This window comes from Trachurus trachurus (genome assembly GCF_905171665.1).
Source record: "Trachurus trachurus genome assembly, chromosome: 15".
In the NCBI taxonomy this organism is placed as follows: Eukaryota; Metazoa; Chordata; class Actinopteri; order Carangiformes; family Carangidae; genus Trachurus; species Trachurus trachurus.
Genome location: NC_139906.1, coordinates 9,196,080 through 9,211,865, shown reverse-complemented (window position 1 = coordinate 9,211,865; position 15,786 = coordinate 9,196,080). Strand labels below are relative to the sequence as shown.

The 15,786-nt window shown below is 42.3% G+C and overlaps 1 protein-coding gene across 2 annotated transcripts in view; it reads left to right on the top strand.

The window, feature by feature from the left end:
* The window catches only part of slc8a1b (solute carrier family 8 member 1b), a gene marked incomplete at both ends in the record, with an annotated part of 122,544 nt that extends 107,351 nt beyond the window's left edge, over positions 1–15,193 (top strand). For both annotated transcript variants that reach the window (XM_083988124.1, XM_083988125.1), the window contains 4 exons: positions 8,330–8,515; positions 8,640–8,729; positions 14,481–14,584; positions 14,921–15,193. In XM_083988124.1, coding sequence (XP_083844250.1) covers positions 8,330–8,515; positions 8,640–8,729; positions 14,481–14,584; positions 14,921–15,193 — 653 coding nt within the window. The remainder of the gene's footprint in view (positions 1–8,329; positions 8,516–8,639; positions 8,730–14,480; positions 14,585–14,920) is intronic.
* Between the last annotated feature and the right edge of the window lie 593 nt (positions 15,194–15,786).

The following is a 15,786-nucleotide window of genomic DNA, read 5'->3' as shown; positions in this document are numbered from 1 at the left end:
GGAAGGAGTGGAGGACAGAGAAAACCGCAGAAAGAGATGAAGAAAGATTGACAGCAGGAAGGAAGGAAGGAAGGAAGGAAGACTGACAGCAGGAAGGAAAGAAGGAAGGAAGCAGGAAGGAAGACATAGACAGCAGAAAGGGAGGAACGAAGAAATGAAAACAACAGGAAGGCAGAAAAAAGGGGAGAAAACACAAAAGTGAGAAAAATATGGATTGTGACATAACAGCCATTAGACAAGACATTTTGATGGAGAGATAAAATCTTGCAACAACACAGCAGGAAAATGAGCTGATCTGGATCCAGAAGCTCTGATTACTGCCTGGAAGGAGGGAAGAGAGAAGGAAAAGAGGAAGAAAAGAATATGATGAAGGGCAATTAGTCTCTTTACAAACAAGACAAACAACTAATAATCCCAGACATCTGTTCTCTGAGCTCTTAACGCTGGACATGGACTCACTCGACACACACTTTTTCTCCCTGTTTTGCAAACTGAGCCCTCGCAATGCTGCGCACACACACACACACACACACACACACACACACACACACACACACACACACACACACACACACACATTCTTACACAATAAGCTCAAATGGAAACACACTGTAACTTAGCAGCTCATCCACTCAAACACACACTGCTGGTTCAAGGGTTTGAATAAGTCCAGAGCGGCTGTCAGTGATACAGTGGTGGATTTAATACACACTGATAAGCTAGCTTCATCTAATCTCATCTCTCACTCCCTCTCACACACACACACACACACACACACACACACACTTCCTGACTCTCTCATCCTGTCTCGCTCTCTCTTATCTCGTATTAGATTTGAAATCAAGATTAAAATCGCTTTAAAGCAGCCTAAGATATTCCTTCATCTTTGACCAAAGACATTTACACTTTCTGAAGATCTCCGTTGCCGAGAAACCAGGAAAAAAAAACCTGCAGAAATGATTTCGGCCTCAAAAATTAATCTGTTGTTTCTTATCAGTTCATCGGTGCAATTAGGAGGAGATTGTAGATCATCTGGCTTCTGCTAAGACGGCGGCCACCAAAGAAACGTTAAAGATCCGCCAAAGGCTTAACCAACAGGTCACTGCATCATAGCACCAGATTGGCACTTACACCAACGTACGCACACAAACACACACACACATGCACGCGCACACAAAATGCTGCCGAGATCCTGACATTCATCTCAAAGCAAAAGACCAGCATTTAGCCAGCCATTAAAGCCCTCTGAAATGTCAGTGTGCTGATGTGTTGTGTGTTTTGTGTGTTTTTTGTGTGCGTGTGTGTGTGTGTGTGTACACTGAACCCATGTGTCTGTGTTTCTCTGCTGGTTTGCGTGGCTGATGGAGAATTCTTCCCCAGTTAATCTAACACAGAGAGACAGTGAGAGATTATGTGTTCATCAATGTGCAGTTGTGCATGTACAGTATGTGACAGGCCTGTCAAGTAGCACATTAGCCAGCAGCTCCATGGTGTTGAATCGTTAATGCCTTTATTGTCATTTACATGTTATTCTCGAGGAGCAAGAGGCGTCTGTTTCAATTATCGGGATAGGTGAGCGCTGGAAAAGACATGTCTTACTTACAGAAAGGATACGGCTAAATGCTGGAGGAGTCATCGGAACGTGCTGATCTTTAAATAAATAACATATACACAACTTCTTATGATGGGATCAGATTTTCTCTGTGTTAAATCAGAGTCACAGACCATGTGCCGCAAGGGGGTAACAACAAAATAAAATCGTAAACTTAAAAGATTCATCGTCACTCTATGGTGAAAATGGCTGCTGTTTTGTTTTTTTTTGTTTTTCTGTTTTTTTCCTTTCCTGGCGAGAGTGTCTGGGAGTGCAATATACAGATAGCACAGAGTCCTCAGGTGTAATTATGCTCCTGGCCTAAGGGTGACTGTCAAATGTCATTATTTTTTCATGATGCTGTGTTAACTGTTGTCCACAGAGAGAGAGAGGGAGCGTGTTAAAGAAGTTGTAAAACAAGGTGCTGCATCAGGTCTCTTCAGTTAAATAAGGTATATAGACCGAAACGTTGACTTAACAATAAAAGAGCTTCAAGTGAGTGCGGGAGCAAGTGCTGACTTTTTATGTTGAACCTGAATGTGCATGCTGATTAAGCCTTGTTCAGTTAAATAAGGCCCAGTTCAGACCTGCTATCAACATCTGTATCTGGTGATCACACATGTGGTCAACGCCTCCAAGGAGCTTTGAAGATGCATTTAAGATCCAAATACTCCTCTTCCTCTGCTTAGTTCAATAAAAGAACCAAAAATGTTATACAATTTCAAATAGATGAAACCGTATTTCAGTGACTTGCTGAGATGAAAACAATAACTCACACATACAGCTGTTCACAAACCGTCTCCCACCAACTGTTACTTATCATTTCCAACCACAGCTACAATCTCTGCCTGGTCTCAGTCATGTCGTTGGCTGCTTAACCTTATCATTACTGACTGAACTGGAAACAGCAGCTTTGCCAAACCAGAAAAAACGAACATTGAGTTGTTCCGTTAAACAACGACTACCATGATCAGAATATTTTACAACGTAGTTTGAAAAGAGCATATTCTTCTTGTGTGTTTTAGAGAACAGGTGCAAACAAAGGCACAACAACATGGAGAGAGAAAAATCAATGGGAAGGAAATTGAGAGAGGGAGAGAGAGTGGGAGAAAGAGGCATTGTAAGGATGGAGAGGGGGAAAAAAGTGAAGGGAAGAGAAAGAGATTGATGTGCAACCACTCCACACTCCAGTGCCCTGTAATTACTAGGACCACACTGCACTGTTCATCACCTGCTCCTCTATGTGTGTGTGTGTGTGTGTGTACGAGTGTGTTATTTATGGACGTGTATCTGTGTGTGTTTGTGTATGTGAATCCACACCCTTAGGGTAGTGTGTGTGTGTGTGTGGGCAGTATATTCAAGTGAAACATTGCACGAAGAGAAACACAGAGGAGAAGGAGAGGCCTCGTAGCCAGGAAGTTGGTGAAGCCGACTTCAGATACGGTGCCAATAAACATCACCTGAATATAAAAGAGGCAAAGAGGAGAAAATGTGCTGTGCTGTGTTGTGTGTTGGGATTTTTTTTTACTTCTTCTCGCTAATTGCTAACTCTACATATGCCAAGACCTCATTAACTTTTGACAGGCCTTTGTGTGTTTGACACAAACTCACACACAAGAAAGACCAACAACCTCTTTGTAGCCAAATGTGACAGCAGAGTATACACTTCTTTATCGCACTGCAGCTCACGTCACCACCTGTCTGCCCCTGCTGTGCACAAACTGTAACTCCCATCCTTTAGATGATGATGAGCGAGTGTTTGACTTGTTAAATTACTGATTATTTAATTGATTTGTTGACTGACTGACTGATTGATTTGTCAGAGGACGGGCTGACTCCGTCGCTGACACACTGTTCGTGACAACTGCAAAAAGAGCAGAGACTGAACAAATTTCAAAAGCATCTAGGAGGGATGTGTGCGTTTCTGTCCTTGCAGGACAAAATGACACTGTTTGCACGGTATCTGAATGATAGAGTTATAATAATGGTTTTAGTAAATGCAGCGGTGCATTGAGTGAAGATTCAGCCTCGTCTAACTGTCAGCTGTCGTATTTGAAGCTCTCCAGTGACTCCGGCGTCTGTTTGACAGCCAGACTCTGTGTGTGTGAGTGTGTTTCTGAGACAGACAGGATGACAGGACCAGTGAAACATGAATATAAATATGAGCATGTCGGCGTGACACACACACACACACACACGTAATCCGTCACATGGCTGTCATAGTAAAGACGAAAAAGACCTCTGTGTTTTAGTTTGAAGTGCGCTGGTATTTGTTTGGTCAAAGGAAAAACCAGAAAGCTCTTTCGAAAATGGGTAAAACTCGGATTCACTATACAGAGAGGGGAGAGTGTTTCGTACTGTACCAGTATAGGACAGAAGAGGCTTTTAAGATTATGGACATGTCTTCAAAAATGCAGGGCGGTTTGTTAAAAGCCCTCAAAATGTGACTTTCTATTTATTTTTGACAACCACAGCAGCTTATTGCTGAGGCTCAAATGTAAACAGCGCTAACGAGAGGCACCAACTGTGGCTACGTTTGAAGCTGCATGGATGAATGACAGGCTGTGTTTCTTTACTGTTTGTGTGTATGTGTGTATGTGCATGTGTTTGTGTCTGAGATATATTTCCCACAGTGCACTGGGCGCATGATGTTCCCATCTCCATTTGGGATTTTAGAGTCTGTGCACGTATCACTTGCACAAATGTTTGTGTGCCTATGCCTACTGTCCTGTCCTCAAGGGTGTGTGTCTTTTTTGGTGTTGATCTCAGTGTGTGCTTGGGTGTGTGTGTTTTTTTTTTTTGCAAAAGCCCAGTGGCTAGTTGCACGACGCCTCTCCCTCTCCCTCTCTCTCCATCTATCTCTGTAATCTAAAGTGATTGAAGGGTCATTTTGCAGCAGCTCACATGGTTTTCTGCACAGAAGCTTGTTTAGCCACATCAGTTTTAAACCTCAGTGTGTTTACTGTATGTGTGTGAGTCTGGATATGTGTGTGTTTGTGTGGTATGAATGATTCCTACAAGTCTCCTGAGCCCAGAACATATCACTCCAAGCACACGGTCCCGTACACTCGTGTACACACGCACCTTGCTTGGCTGGCAGCCTGTGGATGAGAGCTGCAGACCATTTCTGCCCTGACCTATGAGAACGCAGCTTCTGGGCACGCTCAGTGAGCAGCGAGAGAGATAGCGCACACTAATACCCCTGGAAGGCAAGAGAGAGAGCACTGATATGGGTGTGTTAGTGTGTGTGCATGGGTAGGAAGAGATATTTTCTTTATGTCGAGCACATTCACATGGTGCTGCCTCTGGATAGAGAAGCCTGTGTTAGCGGCTGTCGTATTAGCCTGAAATGTTAACCAGCAAATAATATAGATGTGATTTTTTTTTTATTTCTTGTTTGGACATTATTTCTTCTTTTTTTGGCAAGTTATGTTTGTTTTTTCATTAAGATTTAATGCCATCCCATGAAGCTACCTATATAAGTTCATATACCCAAGTCTTTGGACATATGAGCATATACATTCATAACATATATGAAATACGCCTCCTACTGACATTTGTTTTTCTGTATACTTGATATTTAGATGCTTTAGATTAGATTCATAATAACAGAATACATATTGACAGGCTTTGGGAAGGATTTTTCCAATATATCCTATATGTCTAAGCATTCACACATAAACATACTGTACATATTTGTATTGGCTACATACAGTATGTGTCAATATTTGAAATTGTTCCAACTTCTAGTCGGTTTTTAATTTATTTTTACATATACTCCAGTAATAGAAATTCAATATTACTTTTGTTTATGGGAATGTTTATTGATTTCTTTTTCATTAGTGATTTCAATTGACCTCTGATGTTTATGTTCTGACTTATTTCTCCTCAGTCGCTGTTTCATTTGTATTTAAGAGAACAGCGGCTTCTTGGAAACTAATGAGGCGCCAAATAAATAACAGAGACTATCACGCATACATCCAGAAAATGGGACAAAGACGCTAACAACGGCATTTAGAGCGTGACAGAGGGTTGTAGAGGGATGAAGCACGAAAGTCACAGAGAACGTTCAGTTATATAAAGATGTTATCAGCAAAATGTGACCAATGATGGAAAGTTAAACGTTAGTACATATCTGCAATGCATTATGATTTTACCACTGTGGTTGTTCCAGACTGTGTTTTTTTTTTTTCTTCCCATGGGTTTTATGGCGGAACCAAGTCATTAACGCCTCCATATACAGTGACAGGAAATGAAAAGAAAGAGAACAAGGTTGTTACAAAAGAGCTCATATAAACACTTGAGTGAAAACCAGAGGAAGAAAGCGAGAGAGAGAAGTGGCTCCAGTCAGTCATGACAGACTGTGTGGGCAGGAAGGAGAGCGGCTGCTGAAAGGAAAAAGTGACACAAGTCAGGTAGAAAGTCTTGGTTTAGGATTCATTACCTAGTGTGTATGTGTGTGTAAGTGTGTGTGTGTGTCCTAAGCCATAATAGTGGAGGAGGTCCTCGCACCCTGCATTGACCTTCCACTGTTCATTTATAACTGGTGTTTGATTTGCTCTAAGTAGCTTACTCACTCTAAATGTGGAACATTTATTTTTAATTACATTAAACAAAGTGCACGACCCCCGAGGAAATGATTGGCCCTTTTAGATAGAGTACATTAATCTTTGTGTTAACCCACACTAACACTTAGTAATTGCAACAACACACAGTCTGGATCTGGTTCATGACTTTTGTTTAATGACTTAAATATCAGGCCGGCTCGCGTGGTGCTTACTGCAGAAGGTCAGAGCTGAAGCTCCCTGTCTCGTTGTGGGACCATCAAGCCAAAGACAATTCAAGTGTGGAGCTGAATTGTTTTTTTGTTGGTTTTCTTGCAGATGTTTTACTGCTTTGTTATCTGTTATGACAGTTTTTGCCAAGGCTATGCACTCATGCATTCAGTCCCAAAAGACGCATTTCAGAAGAAACTAATTTACCCATCAGTGAAAAATGAAGGGTGCATGTGTGTGAGAGTGAGGCTTTTTTAAGCCTCTGGTTTCTTCCAAACTAAAAATATTGAAAGCCAAAATTTACTTTATGACCCACTGTGCATCCAATCAATAAAGATTTCTGCTTCTGTCTTTATTGGGAGTTATATAAAGAACTTAAAGACAGTGCACAACACTCAAAATCAAGTGCATTTTGTAAGAAATATGTGTGAATACAAGTTCCTCCTCTTCAGCAGGATCGACAGTTCCTGTGGTAGAAGGAGGCTCGGCTCAGTTTAGGGTTGTTAGCTTGTTTGTGTTTGTGCATTTGGATGCATCAGCAGCTCTTGAAAGGTTAATAGTATGCAGTGACTGAATGATGCGGGTGAAATCAATTAGAGATCATGGCTTTGGCTGGGATTTACCCCGTCAGCGCGTTTCATTGAAGCAGCAGGTAGTCCGCTTTATTCATTCATCTGACTCGTTTTTTTTTTTTTTTATAAATGGAGCAGAGCTACAGCCAACTACAGAGAGGAGTGCATAGACTATGAATTGTGTGTGTGAATGTGTGTGCATGTGTGGGTCGCATTTGAATGTCATGTTTCAACTTTTCCCCCAGGTTTAGCCACGCACGCGCACACACAACCATGCACATGCACAACAAACCCAAACAGTATGTGGTTGGCTGTTGTCCATGTCCTGAGGCAGTGATTAGTCTTTGATACTTACATCACACACACACAAACACACACATACACACACACACACACCTGCCAGACAATGGATCAGAAGTGATGGTAAATTGGGGTTTTTTTTTATCTCTGTAATGATAATGGATTTCACAGGACATGTCTGTCACTACACTTAAACTTCTGACCCTGGTGCTGGAGTGAAAGTCGCAGACCGAGACCGAGTCCTTTAATCCTTTCCTCTTCAGGTGATGGACAGAGGACATTAGCTCTGATTTCCTGTGTCCAGCATCTTTTCTTTAATCTCTATTTGTCAGTTTGTTCCATAAATACACATAATGAAGTTTGGTATCTCCATCCGCTTTGTTATAATATAATGCTGCTGTTATTCTAATCTAGTTTGCAAAATTCAATTTAAAGAAATGGATATTAAACATTCAGCAACTGAGTCTTTGCAGAGTTCATTGGTCTATGTCGTTATTTCTCAGGATTTCCAGTCACAACATTAAAAAAAAAGCCACAGCCCGTTCAGCACAGCAGACATCCTGATGTGAAGCATCTATAATTGTTTTTACCGTGTTAACCTTTTAGTTTAGTGTTAGCATTGCTAATGTTTGCTAATTAGCACTAAAAAACAGCCTTTATTCAAAGCTGAAGGAAATGTCATTAGTTTTGCAAATGGCTAATTAGTCATTACACCGCCATCCATAAAGTCAAGTGTGGCTGAAAAGGCAACATGACGTACAACATGATGTTTACACATAGTCAATCTCCAGCTCGTTTGAGGCTTAAGAAAATTTGATTAGACTTGATAGCTTCCCTCTGGAATTAATGCGCTCATAAACTCACAGAACCTCTTATTGCTCAGTCGAGGAGAGGTTCACACTTTTAATGTGATGCAGTCTGTGTGGAAAATGCATTTTAAAGTTCAGCTGCAGCTAATCAAAGGCATCGGCATCTTCCACAGACAGTCTTTCCATGATGGGACGTCATGCACAGAGAGACACTGATGTAACATTGGATTGGATTCAGCCAAACCTACTGTATGTCTTAAATTTAAATTCTCTCTCCCCCAGGTGAGGATGATGACGACGAGGAGTGCGGCGAGGAGAAGCTGCCGTCATGTTTCGACTACGTCATGCACTTCCTCACCGTCTTCTGGAAGGTCCTGTTCGCCTTCGTCCCGCCCACAGACTACTGGAACGGCTGGGCCTGTTTTGTCGTCTCCATCGCCATGATCGGGCTGCTCACCGCCGTCATCGGTACGTACGACGACAACAACGGAAGAAGACTGCGAAATTTTAACATACATCATATTTTGTGTTTTATTTTACAGAACAAATATGCTGTGAGTTTGATCTTTATGTTCCTTTTGTGTCATCGCAGGGGACCTCGCCTCTCATTTTGGCTGCACAGTGGGCCTGAAAGACTCAGTCACAGCAGTAGTATTTGTTGCATTGGGAACCTCTGTACCAGGTAAGTGTGTGCGTGTACTGTATGTGTATGTTCAGGGTATGTATTGTGAGCAGATATTGATTCAACACCACATCCATTTTAATTACCTTGTATTGGACTTACTGCCAGCTTTAATCAAAGACCTCTCTCCCTCCACGTGTGGCATTTAGCTTCATAAGGCCTCATAACACCCAAAGGTCTTAAATATAGGAATAGATCTGCGTTCATCAATGATCTCCTCCAGGGTGTGCACTTTGACATTTTCTATTACCTGCCTCAGTCTTTATTACCAGGAGCTGCAACCCCCCTCCCCCGTTTCCTTCTTCAACTTAACAGAGTATATCCCTGCAGTGGTGATTGCATCTAAAAGCCTTTTTAAAGTCTGTGCACTTTGATGCAACAATCAGGTAAAACAAAAATCAATGGTGGTCGTAATAGAAAATGGAAAGAAGCCCAGGTGCTGCAGTGTGCTGCTGTGCTGCAAGTGTATCTGTGTAGAAACTTCCACAAAGATGATGATGTGTGAGATGTGGGGGGAAAAAAAAGAATTTGTTTTTTTTACTTGAGTTTATGATGAATTACGAGATCTGCCCCCGCTTCTTCAATCAGTCAGCGAATCCAGCCATTAGGGTTTGGCAAAGTAAGACATTTTTAGATTTTTATGGTTATTTAATTATGGGAAATGGGCCATTAGTCGTTGTTCATTACTTGGAAATGATTGTCACATCTCTGGCATCACGATAATCTTCGCAAACTTGCTTTAGTCTTTAATAAGCACTGGCACTGCAGGCAAATTGAAAACTATACAGCAGATAGAAGAGATACGTTTACTATGATTGAAATAAATGATTAATTAAAACATATTATTAACAGACCTTCTTTAATTGAGGACGACCCTACAAATTAATTTAGATTTTATTCATTTTATTTACAGTGAAGATTAATGTGGGGGGAAAAAAGAGCAAAGATTAAACGAGCGTACGCACTTTCCTGCCACAAGAGCTTTGACGACGACTGACCAGGTGGTTTTCAGTCTCTCCAGTGTGTTTTCGTATGTGGGAGCCTGTTAGACGAAGCTCTGCCGTCTGCAGACAGCAGCATGGATCATCCTCTAAACATGAGAAATGACCGATGACTGCAAGAGCCGGTTAAATACATTTTAACCCTGGCCCCAGTCTGCACACACTCACACACACACACACATACATGCAGCACATGTTTGAACAGGAGATACAACATGCCCAATGCGCACCTTTAATTAACTAGATAAACAGTCTTACATGCTCTCACGTTTTCAACACATTAAAGCTTGAAATAGGCGTGACACACAGACATACACACACATACACACCTGTACTAGGGCTACCATGTGTTATTAGCATATGGCTATTTGTCATGTCAAGCTCAAGCGGTCTCTGTCCTCCTATTTAGAAACCTCAGGGATGAAAGTGATCTATTACACAGTATTTTACACACATGTACAGTACCTGCATGCATTGCCTACCAACATATATGTACAGGCCGATTTTCAAACATGGAATATTTGCAAACAGTGTGCACTTCGTAGCAGTTGAATTTATGGACACATACAGCTGAAAAACAGAAGTACACACATACATACCCACACACGCACAGACGGATATACTGTACACAATGTGTTGACCTGCAGAATGGAAACAAAGTGATTCAGCCTTTCAGAGTCTCTCAGTCTTATTAACAGAACCTCCTGTGGCCCACACACTCACACAAAGAAACAGACCTCCAGATCTGTGGCTATTAGAGTTAATAAAACCCATCCTGTGCTGTGGTTCCATAATGATTAACCTCGTTTATCACAGTTAGCGAGGCTCACACACACATGCACACACACACACACATAGGAGGGAAACAGAACAACATGAGTGGCACTGTTTAGAGATTTACAAACACAAGAAAATTCAGCTCAAGTGTGTGTGATGTGTATCATTTCATGTCGGCCTCACAGAGTCGAGAATGACATTTAAACCGAGAGAAACGCGCCGTGGGACTCGCTTGACATAAACAGCTTGTCACGGCTCAGGACTGGGAGGACACAAATGCACAACTCAGACAAAAGTTCAAAACGGTTCAACCTCGACCCAGACGAGGCAGACAAAAGCGGGCAGGGACGAGCAGCGAGGGCACAGGGGACAGGAAGAAACCCAAACAACAGGCAGGTGGTCAAAGCCAGGCAGGCTAACACAGATAAGCAGCAGGGCTGGATGGATACGGCATGGAAGCCACAGTAGATACCCTGGCAGAGAAAGGGACGGTATATATGCAAGGAACTGATAAGTGGGTGGAGACGAGTAAAGTGGCCGGAGGGGCTGTGGTTACTGCAGCACAGGGGGGAGTGTCAGGGTGTGAAGAGACAAAGAAGCAAGTTGAATGGCAAAGGCAGGCAGAGCATGAATGAATAAGTGATACCACTGTTACATGAGGAGGAAAAAAGTACTGCAACCAGGAAATCATCTACAGAGCATTTATCAGTATAATTCTTTATAACTATGATATAATGTATATGAATTCAAATTCTAATTCAAAACAACTTTATTAATCCCACAAGGGGCAATTCACAATAATAATAATATAAAAAAGCTTTTAAGAAATAAAGAATAGAACAAAAACCCTATGATGAATTTAAAAGTCTGAGTGCAGAGGGGACGAATGATTTAGAGAAGCAATTTGTTTTACAAATAGGAAGGGCATAACGGCGCCCTGAAGGCAACAGAGAGAATTCACCCACAAGGACAGGGGCCTAAAATGCTCTCTGCTTTTCAGAGGATTTGCTGGTTGCAAAAAAAAGCATGTTTGAAAATTGTCCAGGATATTAAGGTCATTTAAGTCATAATAAAATGTTATTTCAACTTCCTTGAGTCTGAAAACATCCTGCCACAAATCATTGAGCTGATGCTCAGATAACTGGGAGAGGATGGTGAAGATGAGCACAAGAAAAATTATTAGTTTTCTCTTTTTTCCAGTTATTAAATTATGTTAAAGTAATGAAACTAAATATTTGGTTTGAAAATTAGCAGTTTTGTGGAATTAATAACTGGCCACTGGAAGTTGTAGAGAGGAATTAAGGAAGGATTTCACCTCATTTATCAGATAATTGTGAAGCAATCAGAGGGTCAATCAATATTAACAATCATCTGAAGGCATTTGTTTGAGAAAATGTATATATGTTTTATATTATTTTAAACAAACAGGAGATGTTTTTTTTTTCCATGTACTAGTTCCAAGAACTAGTCATCCAACTCTTCCTTCAGATTATCTTCAGATGTTCCACCATTAGATGATGATGTAGCTACTATATAATTATTTTCATGACCTATTGACCATAAGCGTTTCCTCTCCGACCAAATGTTCCTCAACAAGCAAAAGGCTGTCTGCGTGCAGGAGGGTTGCCAGATTGCCATGAGCACGCGAGTGCTCCCCAACGAGTCTTTCCACTTCAAGAGCCCGTAGGGGGAAAGTGGTGCAGGAGAGTGCAGGATTTAGGAGGTAGATGAAGGAAAGAGAGAGAGATGGAGAGAATCTTTGATTGACAGAGCGGCTGAGGAAAAGGGCAGAAAGCTCTCCAGGGAGGCCGACTCTCACAGAAGGAGCTGCAGAGTGGAACCTGTTTCTCTCTCTCTCTCACACACACACACACACACACACACATATACAAATACACACATGCTGCTACCAAACATGAAAGCAACCACGCGCTCACCCACTCAATCAGCCACACAAACACTCAAAGACCAATTGATGCACACGCACATGTCTTTGCCAGCTGGTGGAGTTATGGCATCAGATTGGACCCAGGTGGCATCGTTCACTAACACACAGTAGACACAGTGTTCAGCTCGAGCGTTCATACACACACATACACTCAGTCAAGCCCAGCAGGCCTGTCCTTGAAGCCTTAAGGTGTATGAGGACATTTATCTTTACTGGACTCTCTCCTTGGCCCATTGCCTCGTCCACCCTCCAAACTCTCTTTCTCCTCCTCCTCCTCCTCGGTCCTTCTTCCGGTACTTCACTTCGCTTCCAGAAAAATCCTTTCTCTCCCTTTTCTCCTTCATTTCCTTGTTTCCTCAGCACTAATCTCCCCTAGCTTTATCCGCCGCATAGGAGCAAGGGGACATGAACCACTAAGTACTGTAGGAGAATACGGCAAGAAAATTAGTAATAGAAGAGAGGACTGAGTGACCATTTGACTATTTTCTCGCTCTTTATGCTCTTAAGAAAAGAGCCCTATTGTTGAGGTTTGGCAGAATCCAAGTCCAAAGCTGCTTTTAGTACGGCAAGGAAAAACTGTTCCTTTGAAGCTGCCATTGTTTGGCAGAGATGAAACAAGAGAAGGAAATTTTTGGGACCAAGCATCGCAGCACTGATTAGTTGTCAGGCCAAGATTTGTTTGCCCCTGCAAAGTGAGATTCAGCCTTGTAATTTATTGATCTCAGTCCAAATCTGGCCCGCGCTGGCTGCCAGCGACAGAACACTGTAACAGGATTAAAGATTGTGGTTTCTAATTTAAGGTTCCCGGTCTGAATGTGGAAAACAGGATTTGCACGGTGTTCTGTACTAATAATTATAAGTGTGCTGCATCTATCAAAGGCGTCCTTCCCTGTCACACTGGTCTTGTGTAACTCACAAATATGACTGTTGTGAGTTAAGAAACAAGAGTAAATCTGTTTCTACTTTCAAACGGTGCTAATTTACACTGAATCACCAATCATTGAACATTAATATTAATCAGTGCGATACATTATAAAACAATCAATCAGCAATTTACAATACACCCACCAAGTGTTAATCATCTCCATAGTAGCCTTTAGTGTTTAAATTCAAAGACGAGAACAGTTTGTAGCTGATGGTGGCAGAAGGAGAAAGGCCAAGTTGTCACCAGAATCAAGATTTTCATTGGCTCCTGTTATTAACTAAATGATAAAGACAAAATCAGGCCTAATGTCAGCGCTGGAGAAAGGTCACGGTTTCACTTAAAGTGAAATCTATTCATTCTTTATATCCTTGTCCACTGGTAAAAGAAAATAGCGAACGTCAGGCTTTTGTCTGCAATAGAAAACAGCACAATGGGCCTTCGCTCCTGGGTCAAATGACTGTGTGGTAGAGATGGGTATTTATCAGCAGCGGCTCAGATCGACGTCCGTGTATAGGCTACAGCACAATACTGGGATAAATGTCTTTATTTTGTACCCTGTAAACAGACCTGTCACCAGCACAGGGTCACATGGTGCTCAGGGATGAAAGAGTGACCTCAACCCTGAAATTAGTTTTAAACACACAATCACAGACCGAAGAGTCTCACATGAAGTCTCCAGCACTTAACAGTAGCGCCAATGCGGAAATGAGAGTCTGTATGGCAGCCAATAGCTCATTCTTTCTGCTCTGTTGCTGCAGTTGTGTAGGCTATGTCTCCACTCCAACCAGTAAAGCACACTCTGCTGTCAGTGTAAAGGATGACAATCAATAAATACACTGTATGAGACATTTTTTGTCTCTAAAACAGAGTTTCTTACAATAAATTATTATTTGTTCAAAATAATTTCCATTAAAGAGCATGAAAACATGTAATACAGTGTAAGATTTGACAGTATGGAGCCAGATTACTTTTAAAAACACAATCCTATATCCCTGGACAGCCGTTTGCAATAATAATAAAAATGTTTACACATCCACTGAATTGAATCTGTTGAAATTATTTACACAAATCTGATCTTTGCAACTCCTCTCTCCATCCAGATACGTTTGCCAGTAAGGTAGCCGCTATCCAGGATCAGTATGCAGACGCATCCATCGGTAACGTGACGGGCTCCAACGCTGTCAATGTTTTCCTGGGCATCGGGGTGAGTACTGGCTCATCTAGGGGGCGTGATTGACAGGTTCATTGCTAGTGTAAATGCAGCGCTGCTTGTCATGCTGCCATGTCAGTTACTACTATCGTGTATTTGTAGAAATGAAGATGTTGCTGCCACGAGTGCTGTCTTTAAATCTGTGTGATCCTGCTCCTGAGATGTTATTACAATGACGTGTGATTGAAGTTGCATGACCCCGTGAAGTGGCAGCCATCTATTCCCTCTATGATGATGACGCCCATTTTTTTTTTTCCGGTGTGGTCGCAGCTGTTGTGAGCACTCATTGCATTTCGTGTTATTGAAGTTGACTGTGATGGTGTTTGGCAGGTGGCGTGGTCCATCGCTGCCATCTACCATCAAAGCCGCGGGGAGGAGTTCAGGGTGGACCCTGGCAGGCTGGCCTTCTCCGTCACCCTCTTCACCATCTTTGCCTTCGTCTGCGTCGGCACGCTGATGTACCGAAGGCGGCCGGAGATCGGCGGAGAGCTGGGCGGGCCCCGGACTGCGAAGGTCCTGACCACCATGCTGTTCGTCAGCCTGTGGCTCCTCTACATCCTCTTCTCCTCACTGGAAGCCTACTGCCACATCCAGGGCTTCTAAGGTGACAGGAGGTGAAGACGGGAAAAGGGTGGGACAGAAGGAGAGCATGGAGAGGAAGAAAACCAAGGGGGGAGGTGGGTGAATGGATAGATTTGGAAATTACGGCTGTCTCACTGATCTATCACTCCCTCCCTTTACGCAATAGATTGATTGACGGATGAATGGATGGATGTACAGATGAAGGAATGGAGGATGCGTTAAAGCATCTTAAAACAGAAGGGGAAGAAGTACGGATACATGGAAGGACGACAGCAAACAGGAAAATCACAGGACCTAGAGAAAATGGCTCAGAAGATGGAAAAATGGTGGAGAACTGAATAAACTGTGGAGTACGTTTTTTTTTTTTTCTTGACCTACAAATCCAAACTAATCAAGCTGTCTTAAACCCTCGCCTGATTTAATTACATAAATCTAATCCCCAGAGTCACAAACACAGAAATAAACACACACAACATTTCCCAGCTGGTTCAACTATACAATAATCAAAATGAGAAGCAACCATCACAGGCGCGAGGATGTGCGACCTCAACAACAGCATTTTCCCCTCATGAATCCTCCCTCTCCAGTTGGATCAGTGCTACTCTGGCGTCCAG